General features: G+C 38.7%; 1 protein-coding gene across 3 annotated transcripts in view; it reads left to right on the forward strand.

The window, feature by feature from the left end:
• The window catches only part of ckap5 (cytoskeleton associated protein 5), a 137,606-nt gene that overhangs the window by 59,885 nt on the left and 60,468 nt on the right, over positions 1-17,253 (forward strand). For all 3 annotated transcript variants that reach the window (XM_041196985.1, XM_041196986.1, XM_041196987.1), the window contains 14 exons: positions 1,182-1,274; positions 2,334-2,519; positions 3,438-3,532; positions 3,866-3,923; positions 4,007-4,132; positions 4,418-4,551; positions 7,488-7,662; positions 8,659-8,772; positions 11,655-11,783; positions 11,860-12,054; positions 12,533-12,653; positions 14,199-14,305; positions 16,000-16,125; positions 16,354-16,503. In XM_041196985.1, coding sequence (XP_041052919.1) covers positions 1,182-1,274; positions 2,334-2,519; positions 3,438-3,532; positions 3,866-3,923; positions 4,007-4,132; positions 4,418-4,551; positions 7,488-7,662; positions 8,659-8,772; positions 11,655-11,783; positions 11,860-12,054; positions 12,533-12,653; positions 14,199-14,305; positions 16,000-16,125; positions 16,354-16,503 — 1,809 coding nt within the window. The remainder of the gene's footprint in view (positions 1-1,181; positions 1,275-2,333; positions 2,520-3,437; positions 3,533-3,865; positions 3,924-4,006; positions 4,133-4,417; positions 4,552-7,487; positions 7,663-8,658; positions 8,773-11,654; positions 11,784-11,859; positions 12,055-12,532; positions 12,654-14,198; positions 14,306-15,999; positions 16,126-16,353; positions 16,504-17,253) is intronic.

Below are 17,253 nucleotides of genomic sequence, written 5' to 3' on the forward strand. Positions count from 1 at the left end.
GTGAGAAATCAAGCTGCATGTACTATCTATACATGGCTATAGTATTGCCCATGTTCATGCTTAGTCTTTGTTTTTTTTTTAAATATACTGGTATACTAGAGCTGCTGTATGCCAACTTAACTAATGATTTTGTAAATGCTACTCTTAAGCTTTGTTTTGTGGAAGGAACCCTGGATTGTTGCTACCAGTTGTTAAATAATTCCAGGGATCTTGGCTTCATTATGCCAAAGGAAGTCCAATCATATTTCACTTTTTGAGAGAACTGGCCGATGTCAGTGCAAAATTTGCCTCTTAATGGTTTAAATCTTTATCCCATTATCAAACCAAATTGCAATAACTTTCCTTTTTGCAACACTGTTTTATTATGTTTTAATGTTTACACTTTGCAATAATGTAACTTCTTTAGAATTTTAAAATATTTTATTTTTACTGCTTTGTATTCCTCTTGGTTGTTACCTTTCAAAGCCGAAAAGCCCAACATTTTGTGGTCTTTCATCATTCTACAGGTCTCATGTGCTAGAAATCAGCCTTAGGCTCCCTTCCTTAAACACTGAAGCAATTTGGAATAGAGTCTGTGACCAGACTAGATTTGGTGCTTAATGTGGCCCTGGCCTGATCAGAGCAATACATTGTTTGACTATGGCCCCCTCTGGTTTCTGGCCTTTCAACTTCATTCTTAACTATTTCAACTCGTTCTTTGTGTATGTTCCCATTTTTGTTTCTATTTTATGTACAATGTGTTATTTTATTATTTTTGCATTTTGTCCAATTCTTTTTGCACTTTGAAGTGCCTCAATAAACTGCTTACTTTGATTATGCAAATTTAACAAACTTTTGAAGTTAAATTATGTAAGTTTGGAATGGTGTAGTGTTGGTACTGATCCCTGGAGTTATGCCATTTGGAATTATTTTGTCTCCCCTCCCTGTGGTGCACCCTGACTATCCACTATATTGAGTTGAACCAGTGGAGTTTCACATTGGCTTGATTGGAGATTTTTCTTGTGCATTGGTAATATGCTTAATGTTCTTGGAAAATATGTCCAGGCGCTGCGGGGAATTTTTATTTCATTGCTCTCCAGATTACAACTAAACAGTTTGAGCAGAGCCTTGGATGTCTTTTTAAAATATAACGTGTATCTATTTGAAATGTCATTTGGTACTGATACCTTTACATTCTGCAGGGAGTAGAAGTCACTGATAAGAGAGAGTTACCTTGTCAGGCACTAGTGCGGATGCTGGCTAAAAAACCAGGCTGGAAGGAAACCAATTTCCAGGTATGATTATTTAAAGTGTATGCTGTATGTCGAATGAGTAGATTATTTTCTTTTTGGAAAATATTCCAGGAAGCAATTAATAGAAGAATAACTCTGTACTGCAGAGCATATATTATTTTAAATCTAGACGGAAACATAAGTGCAGAATGGAGGAGTGCTGCACAGTGTACCATCATGTTGCGGCAAGGCCTTTGGTCTGCTTCAGTGGACATTAAAATTTCATGGCACTGTTTCAAAAGGAGCAGTAGCGTTCTCCTGGTGCCCTGACCAGTATTGCTCAAATAATACTACCAAAACCTATCTGCTGTCAATTATTCAGATCACGGCTACTAGTCTGGAGATCAACTTCATTTTATCCACTGAGTTATGGGTTTCTGCAACCCTTTAAAGTAGAGCCTGAGCATTTAAGAAAAATTAGAAAACAGTGGTGGAAGTGTAATTCATTTTAAGCCTGAGATCAATAGATTTTTGCTAGACAGGTGTATATAAGGGCTTGAGACCAAAGCAAATGGGGTTAAGATACAGATCAGCCATAATATCATTGGGTGGCAGAAGAGGCTTGAGGAGGTGAATGTCCTATTTCTTTTGTGGAATAAGTACTTCTTAATTTCACTCCTAAATGACTTTGTTTTAACTTTATTATGTCCACCTGAAGAAAAAGCATCTCTGCATCTATCCTACTGAATCTATTAGTCATTTTAAAGACCTCGACTAAATCCCCAATCAGCAACTCTTGCACCTGTTTCCCTGAAAGCACAACTTGTTTTGACAGTTCTACAAGTAGTTATCGCCCTCCAGTACTTTACCCAAGATGCTATTCATTTGTGAGACCAGATAGTTGGTGTTGAGCATTACAACTGAGCCTCTTCCTGTATGTTTATAACTATCTAGTTGGTGTTATAGGGTAGTGATTAGGAGCTGAAAGTCTGGCTCTCTTAACACAATTTCTCTTCTCTCCCCATCCCTTATCCATAAATGTTAATTTAGGTACTGAAAAATTATTCACAGCTGTAAAATTTTGTATTTTGATGACTCAAACTAATCAATTTCATTCTTAAGGTGATGCAGATGAAATTGTACATTGTTGCATTGATTGCTCAAAAAGGGAGCTTTTCTAGAACATCTGCTGAGGTTGTGCTGGATGGGCTGGTTGACAAGACAGGAGATATAAAATGTGGAATGAAAGCGAAAGAAGCACTCACTGCGATAGCAGAAGCATGTTCCCTTCCCTGGACTGCTGAACAGGTTAGTAAAGGCTGGAATATTTGATTAGTTTTGAGTAGCCAATAATTCAGTTAAAAGCAAAATCTGAAATAAAAACAGGTTAGGCAGCATCTCTGGAGAAACAGTTGATGTTTTAGGTCAGTGTCCTTTCAGTAGAACTTGAAGATGGGGGCGATGAACAGCTTTTCATCATGTACAAAACCAGACAAAGAACAAAAGGGCAAACACGAGTAGGGAAACCAAAACTCATGGAGGTCAACATAAAGTGAGGTGAATGAATGAAATAATATTCCATTGGAGACAAGAGCAGAATTTCAAGGTGTGTGTTGCTGTAAGAATAGTGGCAGTAAATTAAACACTAAAACTAAAAATACTGCAATGCTGGAAAACATAAGATTGGATGCTGTTCCTTTTTCTGATGGAAACCTGGAAAGGGAAATCACCAGAATAAGAATAACCTCAGCTAGCATAGGACCCAAGCAAAGTTCTCAAAGGCCCAGCATATTGTTTAATTACTCTAGATTTACAGAATCATTCACATACAGTTCTTGCCTGGCAAACACTACTTCTTTCTAAATTGTGCAGGTTTTTATTAGCATTGGTTCACCTAATTCAATTTATTCTGCCTTCTCTGGTTGCAGAAGATGTACGTTAGGATGGAGTGGGAATATTTCTTAGCATTGTAAAGTTTTCTTTTATGTTGCCTGATTTTCTTAATGGATGCCAGCAGATCCTAATTGCTGAAAGGGTGGCCATTTAAAAATAAGATTGAATTATTTGATTAATACAAAAAATACATTTGTATTGAATGTTTGATGCAAATAATAGTCTCAGGCAATATTTAAATGTACAGTTAAACACAAGTTGGATCCGCTGTCGGATTTAACACCCAAGAGTAGAAAATTAATCCCCAGACAATCATGTTTAAATTGTTTGCAGGTTGTTGCCATGGCTTTTGCACAAAAAAATCCCAAAAACCAAGCTGAAGTTTTAAACTGGTTGGCAACTGCTATCAAGGAGTTTGGATTTGCTGGGTAAGTCTCTTGAGCCCTTAAGCTGCTTTTGAGTAGATATTGTATCATGGCTGTTTTACCTACTTGGTTTTAAAAAAAAAATTTAACTACTCGGTACACTTCAATTTTGAATATGTCGTCAGATTGAATCTAAGAAAATACTTTTTAAAAAAAAATGGAAGCTTAATTTTAATATTTTGTAGGTTATAAATATTTTGGCATTACAATTCACTAGCTTCAATAAGAGTGCTTTAACTGTGCCAAGCATTTGTGGAAAACCCTAATTTGTCAATTTGCTGATTCTTGTTTGGAATTCCTTAATCTTTTACCAATTTCAGTCGTATTTCTTTGTAGGCTAAATGTGAAAGCTTTCATCAGTAATGTGAAAACTGCTTTGGCTGCAACAAACCCTGTAAGTAGGACTGTTTTCATTACCTGTTTGTACATGTTGCAACTCTTGCTCCTGAATTCTGATTCCTTTTACTGTTTCTGTAGGCTGTACGAACATCAGCAATCACTTTGTTGGGTGTAATGTACTTGTATATGGGAGCACCCTTAAGAATGTTTTTTGAAGATGAGAAACCAGCTTTGTTGTCTCAAATTGATGCTGAATTTGAGAAGGTAAATGTTACAATAACTATGGAGTCTTCCCATACTTAGTGCTTTGTTTGCTGTCCTACCTTATTCACTCGACTGTAAAAAGTTGACCCAGTATGCTAGTTTAGCATTTTATGAACTAAGATTGCCTTAACAACAGGAATTGTTTATTAGTTGGATAAATAAACCAGCTGTTGCTTGTGATATTTTAGTAGTAGCATCTAAATTGTCAGTTCAATAGCTTTTTAAAAAAAAGTTCGGGCTGTTCAGAGGTCCCAAGTGGAACTTGAAAATCCTTTGTATTCACAGATGCAGGGACAAACTCCTCCTGCTCCCATTAGAAGACTGGTTAAACGTGATGTCGATGTTGAAGAAGCAGCTGAAGAGCAGGATGAGGAAGAAAATGGAAATGTTCAAGATCTCTTGCCACGAACTGATATAAGGTCAGTTCATTTTAATTTTGAAGCTTGAGTTTTTGTTTATACCAAACTCCATTGTGTTGAAAAGGCTGAGGAGACATCATTGTCTTGGGCCCACTATTTAACCTATCTAACCAATACAAAGCAACCAACAGTCAAAAGGGCATTGTCACCCATGAAGTTTTGTGGCATCAGTTCAGAGGTAAGAAAACCTCCTGGTTACCACCTACTGCCCTCCTTCAGCTCAGTGCTCCTCCTTATTGAACATCAGTTGGAACAAGCACTGAGGGTAGCAAGGGTGCAGAATATACCCTGCCTGGTGGACTTCAATGCCCATCAAGAGTGGCTCAGTGGCACCACCACTGATTGAACTGGTCAAGCACTGAAGGATCTATCTGCCAGAGTAGGATTCAGCAGTTGGTGAGGGAACCAACAAGAGGGAAAAATATACTTAACCTCATCCCCACCAATCCATCTGTCACAGCTGCATGTGCCCATGACAGTATTGGGAGTGACCACTGTGCAGCCCTTGTGGAGACGAAGTTTCATCTTCACATTGAAGAAACCTTCCATTATGTTGTGTGATGCTACGGTCATGCTAAATGGGATTGATTCAGAACAGATCTAGCAGCTCAAAACTGAGCATCCATGGGGCACTGTGAGCCATCAGTATCAGAATTGTGGTCAACCACAACCTGTGACCTCATGGCCCAGCAAGCTAGGGGATCAAGTCTGATTCAATGAAGAGTGCAGGAGAGCATGTTAGGACTAGCAGCAGGCATACCTAAAAATGAGATGCCAATCTGGTGAAGCTGCAAACATGCATGCCAAACAGGGGAATCAACATGTGAAAGCCATGCAATCCTACAACCAAGGGATCAGAACAAAGCCTGCCATGTCCATTTTGAATGGTGGTGTTCGTTCAAACACCTAACTGGCTGCACAAGCATGTCCACACTCAGTGATGGTGGAGCAGAATGCATCAGCATAAAAGAGGAAGGCTGAAGCCTTTGCAGTCATCTTCAGCCGGAAGTGCTAAGTGACTGATCTATCTTGCTTTCTTCCCCCCCAGCCAAAGCATTTCAGTACACCTGCAACACTGGCATCTACCCCACAATATGGATAATTGCCCAGGTATGTCCTGTCCATTAAAAACCAGACCAATCCAAAGTGGCCTGTTAAAAGCAAAAAGATTGCGGATGCTGGAAATCCAAAACAAAAATAAAAATACCTGGAAAAACTCAGCAGGTCTGGCAGCATCTGCGGAGAGGAACACAGTTAACGTTTCGAGTCCGTATGATTCTTCAACAGAACTAAGTAAAAATATTTTTTCATACGGACTCGAAACGTTAACTGTGTTCCTCTCCGTAGATGCTGCCAGACCTGCTGAGTTTTTCCAGGTATTTTTATTTTTGTTTCAAAGCGGCCTGTTGTTGCCCTGTCATGTACTATGGTCAGCAGAGTGGTCAAAGCTGTCATCAGGGCAATCAAGCAGCATTTACACAACAATAACTTGTTCACACATGCTCGTTTGGGTTCCACCAGGCCCACTTGTCTCTGGACCCAAGTACAGGCTTAGCCCAAATATGGACAAAAGAGCTGAACTCTAGGTGAGGTGAGTGTGTCTGCCCTTGACACCAAAACTACGTTTGACTGCGCTTAGCATCAAGGAGCTCTAGCAAAATTGAAGTTAATGAAAATTGGGGAAAACTCTCTACTAGTTGGAGTCTCATAGCTAGTGTGAAGGAAGATGGTTATGCTTGTTGGAGGTCGGCCATCTCAGCTCCAGGACATTGCTGCAAGAATTCTTCAGGGTAGTGTGCTAGGCCCAACCATCTTCAGCTGCTTCATCAATGACTTTCCCTCTGTTAGAAGGTCAGAAATGGTATTGTTCACTGATGACTGCAGTGTTCAGTACCAGTTGCAACTTCATCGGATACTGTGGCAGTCTATTCCTGCATGCAGCAAGACCTGGACAACAATCCGGCTTGGACTGATAATTGACAGTAATGTTTGTGCCACACAAGTGCCATCTACAACAGAAAGTCTGACCATCTCCCCATGAAATTCAATGACGTTGCCATTGCTGAATCCAGCAACATCAACATATTCGGAGCTCCCATTGACCAGAAACTTAACTGGACCAACTTTGTTGCTACAAGGGCAGATCAAAGTCAGGGAATTCTGTAGCAAGTAGCTCACCACCTCATTCTGCAATCTGCTCTCTGATAGCTTCTGCTATCTATAAGACACAAGTCAGGAGTGTGATGGAATACTGTCCACGTGCCTGGATGAGTGTAGCTCCAACAACAGTAAAGAGACTCAACACCATCCAGGACAAAGCTGCTTGAACAACACCCCACCCACCATTCAGTCCCTCTACCACTGCTGTGCAGTTGCTGCAGTGTGTACCAGGTACAAGATGAACTGCAGCAACTCGCCAAATATCCTTTAGCACCTTCCAAACCCCTCCATCTAGAAAGACAAGGGCAGCAGGCGCATGGGAACACCACCATCTACAGTTTCCCCACCAAGCCACGCAGCATCCTGACTTGGCACAACATCGTTATTCCCTCAATGTCGCTGGAATAGAAACCTGGAGCTCCTTTCCTGCTAGCACTGAGAATGTACCTACACCAGTTGGACTGCAGAGGTCCAAGAAGGCTCCCAGCACCACCCAATCAAGGACAATTGGGGATGGGTAACAAACGCTGGCCCAGCCAACGGTGTCCACATCCCGTGAAAGAATAAAAAAAGTAGTTAAAATAGAATAGAAATTAAGCAATCAGTTGACCAGAGCATTTGGCCTATTGCATCTATTAATCTGCTTGTAAAAGGCTTGATGGATTTTCATTAGCCACCTGTAGACATTTGAGTGGATTTTTTGTATGGATAGAGCATGTGAGGAGAAGAATTTAATGGTAAGGCATTCTAATTGAACTTTATTTTTAAATGAACAGTGACAAGATTACTCCCGAACTTGTAGAGAAGCTGGGAGATAAAAACTGGAAGATCAGAAAGGAAGGTTTGGATGAATTGAGCACAATTCTAAATGAGGCTAAACTTATTCAGCCAAATATTGGAGAACTTCCTGGAGTACTGAAAGGGCGGCTAAATGATTCCAATAAAATTCTGGTAAGTCTTTGTGTGACAAAAGCACGGATCTACTTGATTGCCGACATGAAGTTTTAAAGCCAGCCGTTTATTCTGCACGATTTTGGAGCTCTCCAGGTGGTGGTGTAATCTGAGCTGGGGGGTTATCGTGATGCATTCGGACTAGTGCCTAAATAACCTTGAGAAAACTGTTAGTCTTTGCAAGTGCAGTGGCTTGACCTCGTGACTACAACTGCAAAAGCTACACTTGGAGAGCAAGGAACAGTTTTCATTTGAAGTGTTTTTGAGGTTGCACGTTGCGGCAGGGAATTTTTCGGCGTTTTCCCCTCATTCCTGCTACATTTCTTACCTTTTAGATTGAGAATACTGAATTGGCAGGCTTGAGTTTCAAAAATGACCAGTATTAATGTCAGCTTAGACCTTGAGTGTTAGGCAGTTTGAGTGTAGACTTTATACATGCATGCTTTCCTGAAATGATCATTAGATGGCCACCATTTTGAAATTAAATTGCCCAGTCAAGAACAGAATATGTCTTTGATAGGCTGATTTTTTTTCAAACATTGAGAACCCTTTTCTGCATTCTTTCTGTAACCCCCCCCGCAAGTTTGTTGAGATAAACTATTGAAAGCTTCCTACAGGAATCCAACATGATACAGCACTTACAATATGCAGGATAAAAGTGATCTTTGACAAAATATGTATTGTTGTCCTCCCCATGGGCATCTGTGGTCTCTGCACGTCTTCTGAGACATGTAATATGATATTGTAATGTTCTTGTCAGGGTGCAGGTGGATTTTGATTTATGGTAGAATATTCCACACTGAATACAATTTAATTGAAGCAAAGGCTTGCATTTTAAATTTTTTGGATGAGCATCAACTTGAATGTCGAGCTGTTTTAATACCGCTGAGGATTCAAAATGGACAATTAACGTAGCTGTAGATAACTTCATTCACTGGTGTAAAATCTGTCTTTTGAAACTTTCCAGATCTGAATCTGTTACTTGATTCTCTTCAGGTTCAGCAAACACTTTCAATCTTACAGCAGATGGCTACTGCTATGGGGCCTAACATTAAGCAACATGTGAAAATCCTGGGTATACCAATTATCACCGTGTTTGGTGATAGCAAGGTAAGATTTTCACGATTAAATAAAAGCAGCTGTGACTATTCTGTTTCAAATGGACTATGCTTATAACTCAGCGTTCTAGGCTAGTTAGATATTGAATAGAATATACAGCATAGAATCCAGTCCATGGTGACCCCATCTTTCCTCTGTAAATTGTAACAGCGCATAACCCTCCAGCTTCAATTGGATATGTAAAAATAGAGCAAAGAGAAGGAAATCACAGACATGGATAACTGAGGTACTGGGAAGTCTGGGATATATGTGGTTGATCATCTCCAAGGCTCCAGAGAGGATGAGAAGGACAAGGAGATCATGTACCACTGTCACAGTATTTACATAGAATATACAGTGCAGAGAAAGGCCATTTGGCACAACCAGTCTACAGTGATGGTTTTCTCCACTTGAGTCTCCTTCCCATCCTCCCTCATCTAACTATGTAACTCTGTGTTCCTTTCTCATAATGTTTATCTAGCTTCTCCTGTAAAAGCATCCTGATTGCCACAAGTAGTTGAGGTCAATAATGAGTTCCACATCCTCACCACTCCAAGTAAAAAAAAAGTTTCTCCTGAATTCCCTGTATGAGTTCTCGATGACTATCTCAGATTGATGGCCTCTGGTTTTGCTGAGTCCCACAAAATTGGCGCAGGCACAAAGAAAAAGCTTTTTCTATGTCAACCTTTTGTAAACTGAGGTTTGAGCCTTGTGCTTCTGGTATTGTAAATCTTTATTTCGCTGTCTCCAGTACTTCCTTTTCGTGATACGATGACTAAAAGTGCACAAAAGTTCTCCCAGGTATGGTCAAACCAAGGTTCGATACAAGTTTAACATAACTTCTCTGATTTTCAGTTTTGTCCCACTCGACTAATTGAAATAAACCCTAGTTTTACCTTTGTAGGCCTATTGACCCGTTATTACTTATAATGACTTGTGTGCTTGTGCTCCACTACTCCATTTACATTCTATTCCAAGTAATGTGACCTCTTTTTCTTACCAATATGTTGAAACTCATTTGCCAAATATATGCTTAGATGCAAGTTTATTAATGTCTTGTAATTTGTTACAATCCCTGCCAATTTGTTGTCCATAAATTTAGAAGTTGAGGCTTGGATTCCAAATTCTAAAATGTTAATTTATATTAACGGTGCTATCTGTATTGATCCTGGTAGGATTGAGCTGGGTGACCTGCTTTGCTTCCCCCACGGTTTTCTGACATTGGTGGTTGGCAGCTTCCAGTCCCGAGTCAGCATGGTACCGTTCCGAGTGGTGGGGACTATCTTGGCTGAGCCTCTGGGCCAGACTCCTTCCTCTGTGATCTCAGGTCTCATGCTCTCCCTGCAGCCTTGGTCTCTGGTGGCAGCAGTGGCTCCGGCATCAGAACATGGTGGCAGCTGCCCCAGAGTGCAACGCAGGGGCACGTGGGGCCAGAATGCAGAAGACACACAAACAAAAATGGTGACGTGAATTGGAAAAACAGGCCTTAAAGAATAAATGTTTCATTTTAACGTCGTTAAGCGGGGTGACTTAAAGCGAGGATTTACAGTACTTGCCCCTGAGGCTGACCTTATTAGTTTATGTGGTACCTTGTTGAAACGTTAGTGAAATCTAGATCAATTTCATCTACTGCATTATTACCCTTGTGTGTTGCTGCTTCAAAGAATTCAAACAAGGTTTTCCCTTTTGAAATCTGTGGGCTATTCATCATTAGTATTCCCAGTTTCTAGATTTTCTAGTTTCTCAATTATTTTTCCTACCACCCAGGTTAATCTGAGTTCAGGGAACTACATATCAATCTCCCTTAAGCATAGGAATAATGCTAGCTATCTGGCAATGCATCCTTTTTAAGCATTAAATAGTACATTGTACAAATGTACAATAGTAATAGCACATTTTTGATCTCTTTTGTAGATTCCTTTAAAATGCACAAATACTATCTATATGGACCAGGGATTTTATCCCTGAGTTTCATTGTTTCTCCTTTTATTTTAAATGTGGATATATCATTTCTAATCTCATCCTGCAATGTCATGGTCACCTGACTGTCTCATTGGTAAATACTGAAACAAAATGATTATTTCACATTTCTGCCATTTTGCTATTAATGTCGATGATTTTTATCATGTCCAACCCTGAGTGGCCCTATTTGCATCCTGACTTGGGCCTATGAACTAAACGATTTAATAGTTCCCCTGTGCCTTCCTAATTTTTTGACTTCGCTCTTAATCTCTTTGTACTCTCCCTTGTCACACTTTGTACATGGATAGCAGGACATAGCATATGCCCCACTCCTTGCCTTTTCTCATTTTATTTTTTTATTCATCCATCGTGTCTCATTGTTTAGTTTTTTTTAAGCAGAATATAATTTTCCTGGACTGTGAACATCTTTTTAAATGTTACTTTTAATTGTTCTATAGAGTTTGCTGGTGATTTTAATTTTTCAAGTTATATTCCCAGTCACTCAAAAATTACCCTAGCCTTTGTAATACTGATGTACGTTTGAAATTAATGTATTGGTACTTTATTGTAACTTAAATATTTGAATTTTCAGAGTTAATTTTAATCAGTTAAATCAATGTCAACTGCTCCTTTTTTCTTTTGCTTCAAAATCAGCTTTTTTTTTTTGATTAGGCACACCTATTTATATGGGTTAAGTTTAACTTCAGTTTGAGGTTTGCCCATTTTACTGAATATTCTTAGGAGTTTCTTTTCCTTTTTTGAGCTTACAGGTCAAATTTTTATTGCTCTAAAAGCGTTGGCTACCATTTGAGCGTTAATAAAAATTTGCTGAATTTATTGCAGTTTATCTGTTTTCAAGAATCAGTAATATGATGGCTAATTTTAATTGCAAATTGGTGTCATAACTTGAAGGACCATTTGCTTCTCTCTAGAGTAATGTTCGGATAGCAGCTCTTGCAACTTTGAATTGTTGGGTTGAGAAAACTGGTATGAAGGAATGGCTGGATGGTGAAGACCTTTCGGAGGAGTTGAAGAAGGAAAACCCTTTACTCAGGCAGGAGGTAAGTCCAGGCTAGCTTCTTATCTTTAATAAAACATTTATTTGACCAGAATGCTTATGTTTTGTTTACTGCTCAGTTGTTAGGTTGGCTGGCAGAGAAACTACCAACGCTACGATCGGTGCCCTCTGATCTCATTCTATGTTTGCCTCATCTATATTCTTGCTTGGAAGACAGAAACGGAGATGTCCGAAAGAAGGCCCAAGATGCACTGCCAACTTTCATGATGCACCTTAGTTATGAAAAAATGGTTAAGGCTGCTGGCAAGTTAAAGGTATTGTTTTCAATTTTAAAAAAATGTAAATAGTGACTATTTTCATGTGAGATTTATTCAGGAAATCCAACTGAACTGATCTAATACCCTTATGCACCTGAATTTGTCCAAAGAATCAGATGGTCATGTCTTTCATTCCTGCCACCCAGAAGGAGAGATTTTAGGTATTTGAAACTGCTACCTCTTAGACTTGAAGTGTTTCCATCTTGTCCTCACTGGCCTTCCACCTTGTACCTACCATAAGTTTGAGCTCATCCAAACTATCACTGATTTTTAATGCTTCACCATTTGACTAAGATATCTTAGCTGGTTTTTGCTTAGTGTGCAATGCCACCTAAATTTGGTTCCTAATCAATGCAATTTAAGTAATTTGAAATGTTGTAACAGCAAAATATTTTTATTTGTTGAAATTGAGTGTATTTGGTTTGTGGTATCAGTATAACTATACGTGATACTTCATTGTTTTTTTTTACCTCAGCCTACCTCAAAAGACCAAGTGGTGGCAGCTCTTGAGAAGGCCCAAGCCATTGTGCCAGCTAAACCAGCAGCACCAGCTAAAACATCTTCAAAAGCCAGTGCAGCCAGGCCACCTAGTACAGGTAACAAACCTCTCCTCCAATTATTTATTGCTGAATTTAATAATCTAATGGTGATGCCTTGGACTCAGTAACTCGGTTGCCATGGAGTGCTAGAGTGGAAAGAAGGTAGAGCGAAAGACAGGGTCTGTAAGAGATGTGGGTGAAGCCAGTGCAAGGTAAAGGAGATAGAAAAGGGAAAGTAAAAGTTTCAGAGAGAAACAACATTAAGAGGGGAAAAGGGCCACATTCCACATTGGCTGTCAATTATTAGTTGGCCAGTCCATGGTCATTGAGAGGTTGTGCACCTTCTTGAGCTATCTTCTGGTGCTTGTGTCTTTGGCCTTTGCCATCTGCCCTGCTTCAAAGCCAGCTACACATTGGTGAAGCGGGGCTTGCCCTCATGGGTGGTCCAGTGCACTCTCCTCTTGGCTGTTAAGGTCAAAGCCGCCATCTTCAAATAGTTTATCTTTTAAACATTTCCACTAACTTCCCTTTGACCTTTTGACCAGTCGCGAGCTGGGAGTAGAGAGCGCACTCCGGAAGATGAGTATTTGTCATTCTGCTGCAGTGGCCTGTCCAGTGTAGTTGCTGCGTGAGATTGGTCGCCTCTGTGCTCAGGATACCTGCTTCTTGGAGGAGGCTCGTGTTTGCATGGCAATCCATCCAGGTGGCCTGTGGGATCTTCTGTACAAGCTAATAATACATTATGCCCCTCTGCAGAATTTAACTTGATCTTAAGTTTTAATGAATATTCTCTGTTCTAGCCTTGCTGCTCCTATTCATTTTAATTTGCAGACTGTTAAATTTTTGTCCAGTGTATAAGCTCAATACATGCTACTATTCCCTTTAAACACATGCTAAGATTTCTACACATAGTGAGATGGGATTTTTTAATCAAAATTGTAATATCAGGGAGGGCCCCTAAAATTTATTTTCTAGCCATTAAACTTCATCTTGTATAGTTCAATGAATATCTCCATCCCAACTGCATTTTTCAGAATGCAAGGGAATATCAAGAACAAGGAAATAATTTGCCCTTGATCCTGCTGCCTTGTGTGCTAAGGCATCAGCTTAGTTTCCGACACTACTTAAATATTCCTGATGTTGTATACTTCATTTCTTCCCTGGCAGATTGTGCTTTTACCCTTTGAAGAAAGATTTTTTTTTTCCCTGCGATCTGGTGTTTCTTGCTAATTTTAAATTTGTTCACTTTCATTTTAGTCATCTTGAAGTAATAGCTGCTGAACTAGGCCATTTAAATACATTGGTCAACTTGAGTGTGATTTTCCTTCAGCTTCTCCAAATCTTTTCTTATTGCTTGTCTCATTTACACTTGGGATTATTCTTATTGCTCTTTATTTTAACCCATGCATGTTATGCCCCTTTTGAAATATTTAAATTGTCACCTTGTTCTCCCTGTATCTAGATTGATTATCATTAATTTTGTACAGCTTCCTTACTTAAATTTTGGGGTATGTTCTAAATATATTGATTTTTTTTAAAGTTGTTTTAATATTACCCACTGTTAATCTCAATTTATGCATGCCTATCAACTTTCTTTTCCAGCCTCCAATCGCGCACACAGTGCCACCACAAATGATGACACAGATGTTACAGCATTAAAAAACGATCCGAAGAAGAACAAAGCAACTGGATCTACCGCCAAAGTCAAGGTAAGCTTTTTATAAATAAATGTATTTGAAAGTATTTTTTGTTTCTATTAATTTGGAGCCAGGTGACTTTCGTCTCTTTCACTCAAGCTCCCTTCTCACTGCTCCCACCCTGCCTGCTCCAAAGACTAACCTGGGTGTTGAGTTGCTGCTTCCACCATGAGAAAAACTGTTGTAGTTTAACTGGATTTTTTGACAAAGGCATTTGACCAGTGTTCCACACAAAAAGAGTTATTAGTTAAACTTGAATGTGTTAGAAATTTCTGATGAACTATGGCAATGGATAAGAAATTGACTGCAGGATGTAGACAACAAATTCATGCTATTGGGAGGAAGAAATTAGTAAGTATGTTGCCCTGGTCTTGCTGCTAGAACCTTGATTAAAATAACTTTTTGGCTTTCAGTCGCATTTTTTTTTTTTGCTTCATCTTTGTTCTCCATTTATTTGATTCTTCCAGAAGAGTTGAACCCTCTTCCCCATTTTTACCTTTGCTGCAAAACAACCTTTTATGTAGAATAAAAACAAAAGCTGGAAAAACTCAGGCCTGATAGCATCTGTGGAGAGAGAAACAAAGTTAATGTTTTGAATCCGTATGACTCCTCTTCAGAGAAGAATGTAGACCTGTTTTTGTTGGTCTGTATTTTGTGTTTATATTCCATTAAAAACTAACTGCTTTTTTAGCCTTTTAAAAGAATCTAGACCAATTAATCAGTATATTGAGCTTGGATCAATATTTATGATCTTTAAAACTAATTGGCAAGTCATGATCCATTCCTGGATAATTCTAGGTGTTTAATTCTCTCTCCTGTAAAAACAGATCTGTAAGTATTAATCAAACTAAAAAGGCAGGATCTGAAATTTACTCAGTCCTCAATACATATAATCATTATTTCCTGCTCTTTCTCCCTTTCCATTAAGGAGATGTATTCTTTGTTGCACTGCTTAAATGGCTCCTTCCCTCTATGACTTAAAATATGCTGACTTGCATCTGATACTTTCTTGTAATAATTTTCCTTATTATCTCAATTCCCTCTATTATTCAGTTAAGACTACTAAGGTATGAGCTCTTAAATAGTTGAATTTTCCTGCTGTTACATTTTCTAGTTCTGCATCCCACTTGGTCTCAAGATCACAACTTCTTCCATGTAATGTGGTAATAATCCATGTGATTTATTAACATGCTCTGGGTTACTGAGCCTGAATCCACTTCCAACTCTTACTTGCTGCTGGTGAGTGCAGTGATAAGGGAGCAGAAACTCTTGGTTCCAAATTTAAATTGTAGTTGGAAGTTACAGTTCAGTAAATTATGTCCTTTTATCCAGAAATGTGCATCATGTTCCACCAGCTTTAATTGAAATGAATCTGACTTCATTATTCTCTCTTCAAAAAGAACAAACTTGTCCAATATCTAGATAATTTTACAAGGGATAAATGGGTATTTGTGACACAATGTTAGTATTCAAATTTCAATAAAGCACATTCCCTTATTCAGTACTGGCTGAATTTTCAAAATTTCTTGGCTGCCTACTGTTGGGAAAAGGAGATTTTTCTCACTTAGCAACCTAAATGCATTGTGTGGGACACCAGTCTTTCTGTTATTGCACCATGTAATGTTCCATGCCTTAATTCAAACTGTTTAGGATATGCAGGTGTCAGCGGATGTCTTGATGTTATGAAGTGATCTTTACTTTTCCAGCCTGGAATCAGTAAGAAAGTGCCAAGTAAACCAAATCTTAAGGATGATGATGATAAATCAGGACCAATCTTCATATTTATTCCTAATGCAAAAGAGCAAAGAGTAAAGGATGAGAGAGCTTTAAAGGTGAGACTTTGAGCTATCTGTTGTCCCTTAATTTAAAATAACTAGGGTAATGTAGTTCAGCAATTCCAAATTACTTGCCCTGTATCTTGAACAGAATCAGTTTTGTCAAATGTTCATGTGGATTGTTTTACAAAGCAAATTTTTGCAAGAGATATAAAATTCTACTTGAATATATCCATAATGAAAGCTTATTTTGTTTGTTGAAACATGTGCTTGTGTTTACATTAGGTGTTGAAATGGAACTTCACAACACCACGAGATGAGTATACAGAGCAACTGAAAACTCAAATGTCTAGCTGTGTAGCCAAGTGGTTGCAAGATGAAATGTTTCATCCAGATTTTCATCATCACATTAAAGCTTTAACAGCTTTGCTGGAGGTAAGCAGTTTTTAGTGAGAAAAGAAATTCTCTAGATCATCTAACAAGTTTTTCTTACTGCATTTATATCCTGAGATGGGTTTTATATGACCTGTTCGTATACAAAACTATTCCACTTTTCCACACATAGCTATTTTTGTGTGCACTGATAAATTTGATTTCAATATTGAGTGTCAAACTTACTTTTTCTGTATATTTACATGTATAATGTATAAGTATTTATTGCTGAAAAAGAGACATTTTTGTCGAAGTTTTTCATCTTGTACTCAGGACAATTCGTGAGAAAATATCCAATGTTGGGGGAAACTAAATTTATACTGTATGAGAAGAGACTGCTAATTGGTTGGCAAGTGGACTCTGGTACAGGTGTTGCCATGGCAATGCCTCTACCAGTCGGAGACAACTTGCCAACCAATCAGCACTCACAATATAAATGTTGTTTTCCCTGACATTGGAGTGTTCGTGCAAATTGTCCTAATGAGTGCAAAATGAAAATCTTCAACAAAAATTGTATCTTTCTTTCAGTTGCGCTTTAGTTGTTTGGTAGTGCAGAATTTAAATATATTTATTTCAATTGTGGTTTGATCACATACTAGAGCAGAACATTATTTTATACTCTTTAAAGGAGTCACATTCTGGAGTTGGCATTTTCCACTTTAACATGGACCTGCTAACTTCAAATGTTAAGGAAGAAAGATTCTAGCATGGTAATATTGCTTTTGTACCTGTACATACTCATTTTAAATATGC

Source organism: Carcharodon carcharias, chromosome 10 (assembly GCF_017639515.1).
Source record: "Carcharodon carcharias isolate sCarCar2 chromosome 10, sCarCar2.pri, whole genome shotgun sequence".
Lineage (NCBI taxonomy): Eukaryota > Metazoa > Chordata > Chondrichthyes > Lamniformes > Lamnidae > Carcharodon > Carcharodon carcharias.